Source organism: Aplysia californica, unplaced genomic scaffold (assembly GCF_000002075.1).
Source record: "Aplysia californica isolate F4 #8 unplaced genomic scaffold, AplCal3.0 scaffold00951, whole genome shotgun sequence".
Taxonomy (NCBI): Eukaryota; Metazoa; Mollusca; class Gastropoda; order Aplysiida; family Aplysiidae; genus Aplysia; species Aplysia californica.
Genome location: NW_004798221.1, coordinates 248226 through 250115, shown reverse-complemented (window position 1 = coordinate 250115; position 1890 = coordinate 248226). Strand labels below are relative to the sequence as shown.

The following is a 1890-nucleotide window of genomic DNA, read 5'->3' as shown; positions in this document are numbered from 1 at the left end:
TCACCCCCCATCCTTTGTGCTGTTCCCTGTAGAATAGTCGTGGCTAGTCTAGATGATCATGTGATGTGCCAGTACCACTTCAGTTTGTGTCTTTTCACTGAAGTCAGGAGGTAGTCATACGACCAAATGGTGTTTCCCATTTCGTCTCTCAGTACCTCATGTTGATTTTGAGGGATTGTGTGTTGTTAGCATAATTGTAAGAGTTCTGTTACACTACAAACATGAAGTAATCATCATCATCATCCAGTGCCAGATCTGCGACAGACATCGGCGATCATGGTTTTCCTTTCATTCCTTCGCTCGGATGCTCTAAAAAAAGCTACATTTCCCTGATCTTTCCCTGTTACCCATTTGTTCAGGTTCCCTAAGTATGTTGTTCTGGGCCTACCCCTTCCTCGCTTGCCCTCAATTTTGCCAGTGGGAGCTAGATGTTCAAGACCCTTATGTCTATTCAGGTGTCCCCAAAACTGCATTTGTTGTTTTCTCATTGTTTTTAACATTGAGCGTCCCACGTGGACTTCATCAAGCACTACCTCATTTGAAGTAAACGCAAAAGAATCTAAAAAAAGAAAACGAAACTGTCAAACAATTCATATCTGACCCAATGTACCTTATTTTCTTTCTCTAGTTCACTAACAGGTCATTTTCATCAGCGAGGCCAAGCCATTCTGACTTTCAATATGTCCTATCTAACTAAAAAAATCAAACAACAAAAAACAAAAATCAATAAACCCGAAATCTCCATTTCGACCAAAAGTGGATACATTCACTTCTTGCGCTCGGCCATCTCTTTGCCGCCCCATCTCGCCTATTGGCGATGTTTACCACCCAGTTTCTTTGAATTTCCCCCAAAATATGATGGCAAAGCGTTAAAGTCTGCCAATTAGCGATGCTTACCACCCAGTTTCTTTGAATTTCCCCCAAAATATGATGGCAAAGTGTTAAAGTCTGACGTGGTCCACAGCCCCAGTGTGCAGGTACAACGGCCAGATGTTGACAGAAGGACAGGTGTACCAGGACGACAACTGCAGGGAGACCTGTGTCTGTGAGGACGCGGCGAACAACTACGTCAGCTGTGTGCCCAGGTGAGGTGGTGTGTGTGTGTGTGTGTGTGTGTGTGTGTGTGTGTGTGTGTGTGTGTGTGTGTGTGTGTGTGTGTGAGAGAGAGAGAGAGAGAGTGTACTCATTCAGAATGATAGATAGAGATAGATAGATAGATAGATAGATAGAAGAGATAGATAGATAGATGGATAGATTAATAGATAGATTAGATAGATAGATGGATAAATAGATGGATGGATATGAATTGATGGATGAATGGATAAACAGACGGATGGACAGACTGACAGACAGACTGACAGACAGACAGACAGACAGACAGACAGACAGACAGACAGACAGACAGACAGACAGACAGACAGACAGACAGATGACCTCACCCCTAAATCCAAATCCAGCTTTAATCTTTAACAACACTATTACGTCACCACAGATGCATGACCTATAAAGCCAACCCGTCTTGCGAGCTGCTCCCGGACCCCGCCGACCCTCAGTGCTGCCAGATCCCCAAATGCTCCGCCCAAGACCCACTCAACCCACAGGGCGTTACCGGAGGATACACCGTGGTGGCCACGCCCCCGACACTGGCCCCACCCCCTACCAAACCGACGAGCGTGCCCAATGAGCCTACACCTGTTGTTGTCACATTGCCAAGAGGTAATAGCAGCTGTTTGATGCAGTGTGGCTCTCTGCATGCCGCACTGAACAACTTATTATTTGCATAAATTAGCCAAAATGTACGATGCAGATGACCTGAGTTTGAGTCCCCAAGGGGAACTCTTGAACTGGAATTCTGTGGATAGTTTTCAAGGCTTCCCCCTTCCTTCAGGG

At 45.5% G+C, this 1890-nt stretch overlaps 1 protein-coding gene across 1 annotated transcript in view; it reads left to right on the top strand.

Moving 5' to 3' along the window:
- The window catches only part of LOC101847773, a gene marked incomplete in the record, with an annotated part of 39491 nt that overhangs the window by 2566 nt on the left and 35035 nt on the right, over nucleotides 1-1890 (top strand). The window contains 2 exon segments of the mRNA XM_035973011.1: nucleotides 965-1085; nucleotides 1493-1716. Of these exon segments, the coding sequence (XP_035828904.1) occupies nucleotides 965-1085; nucleotides 1493-1716 (345 nt within the window).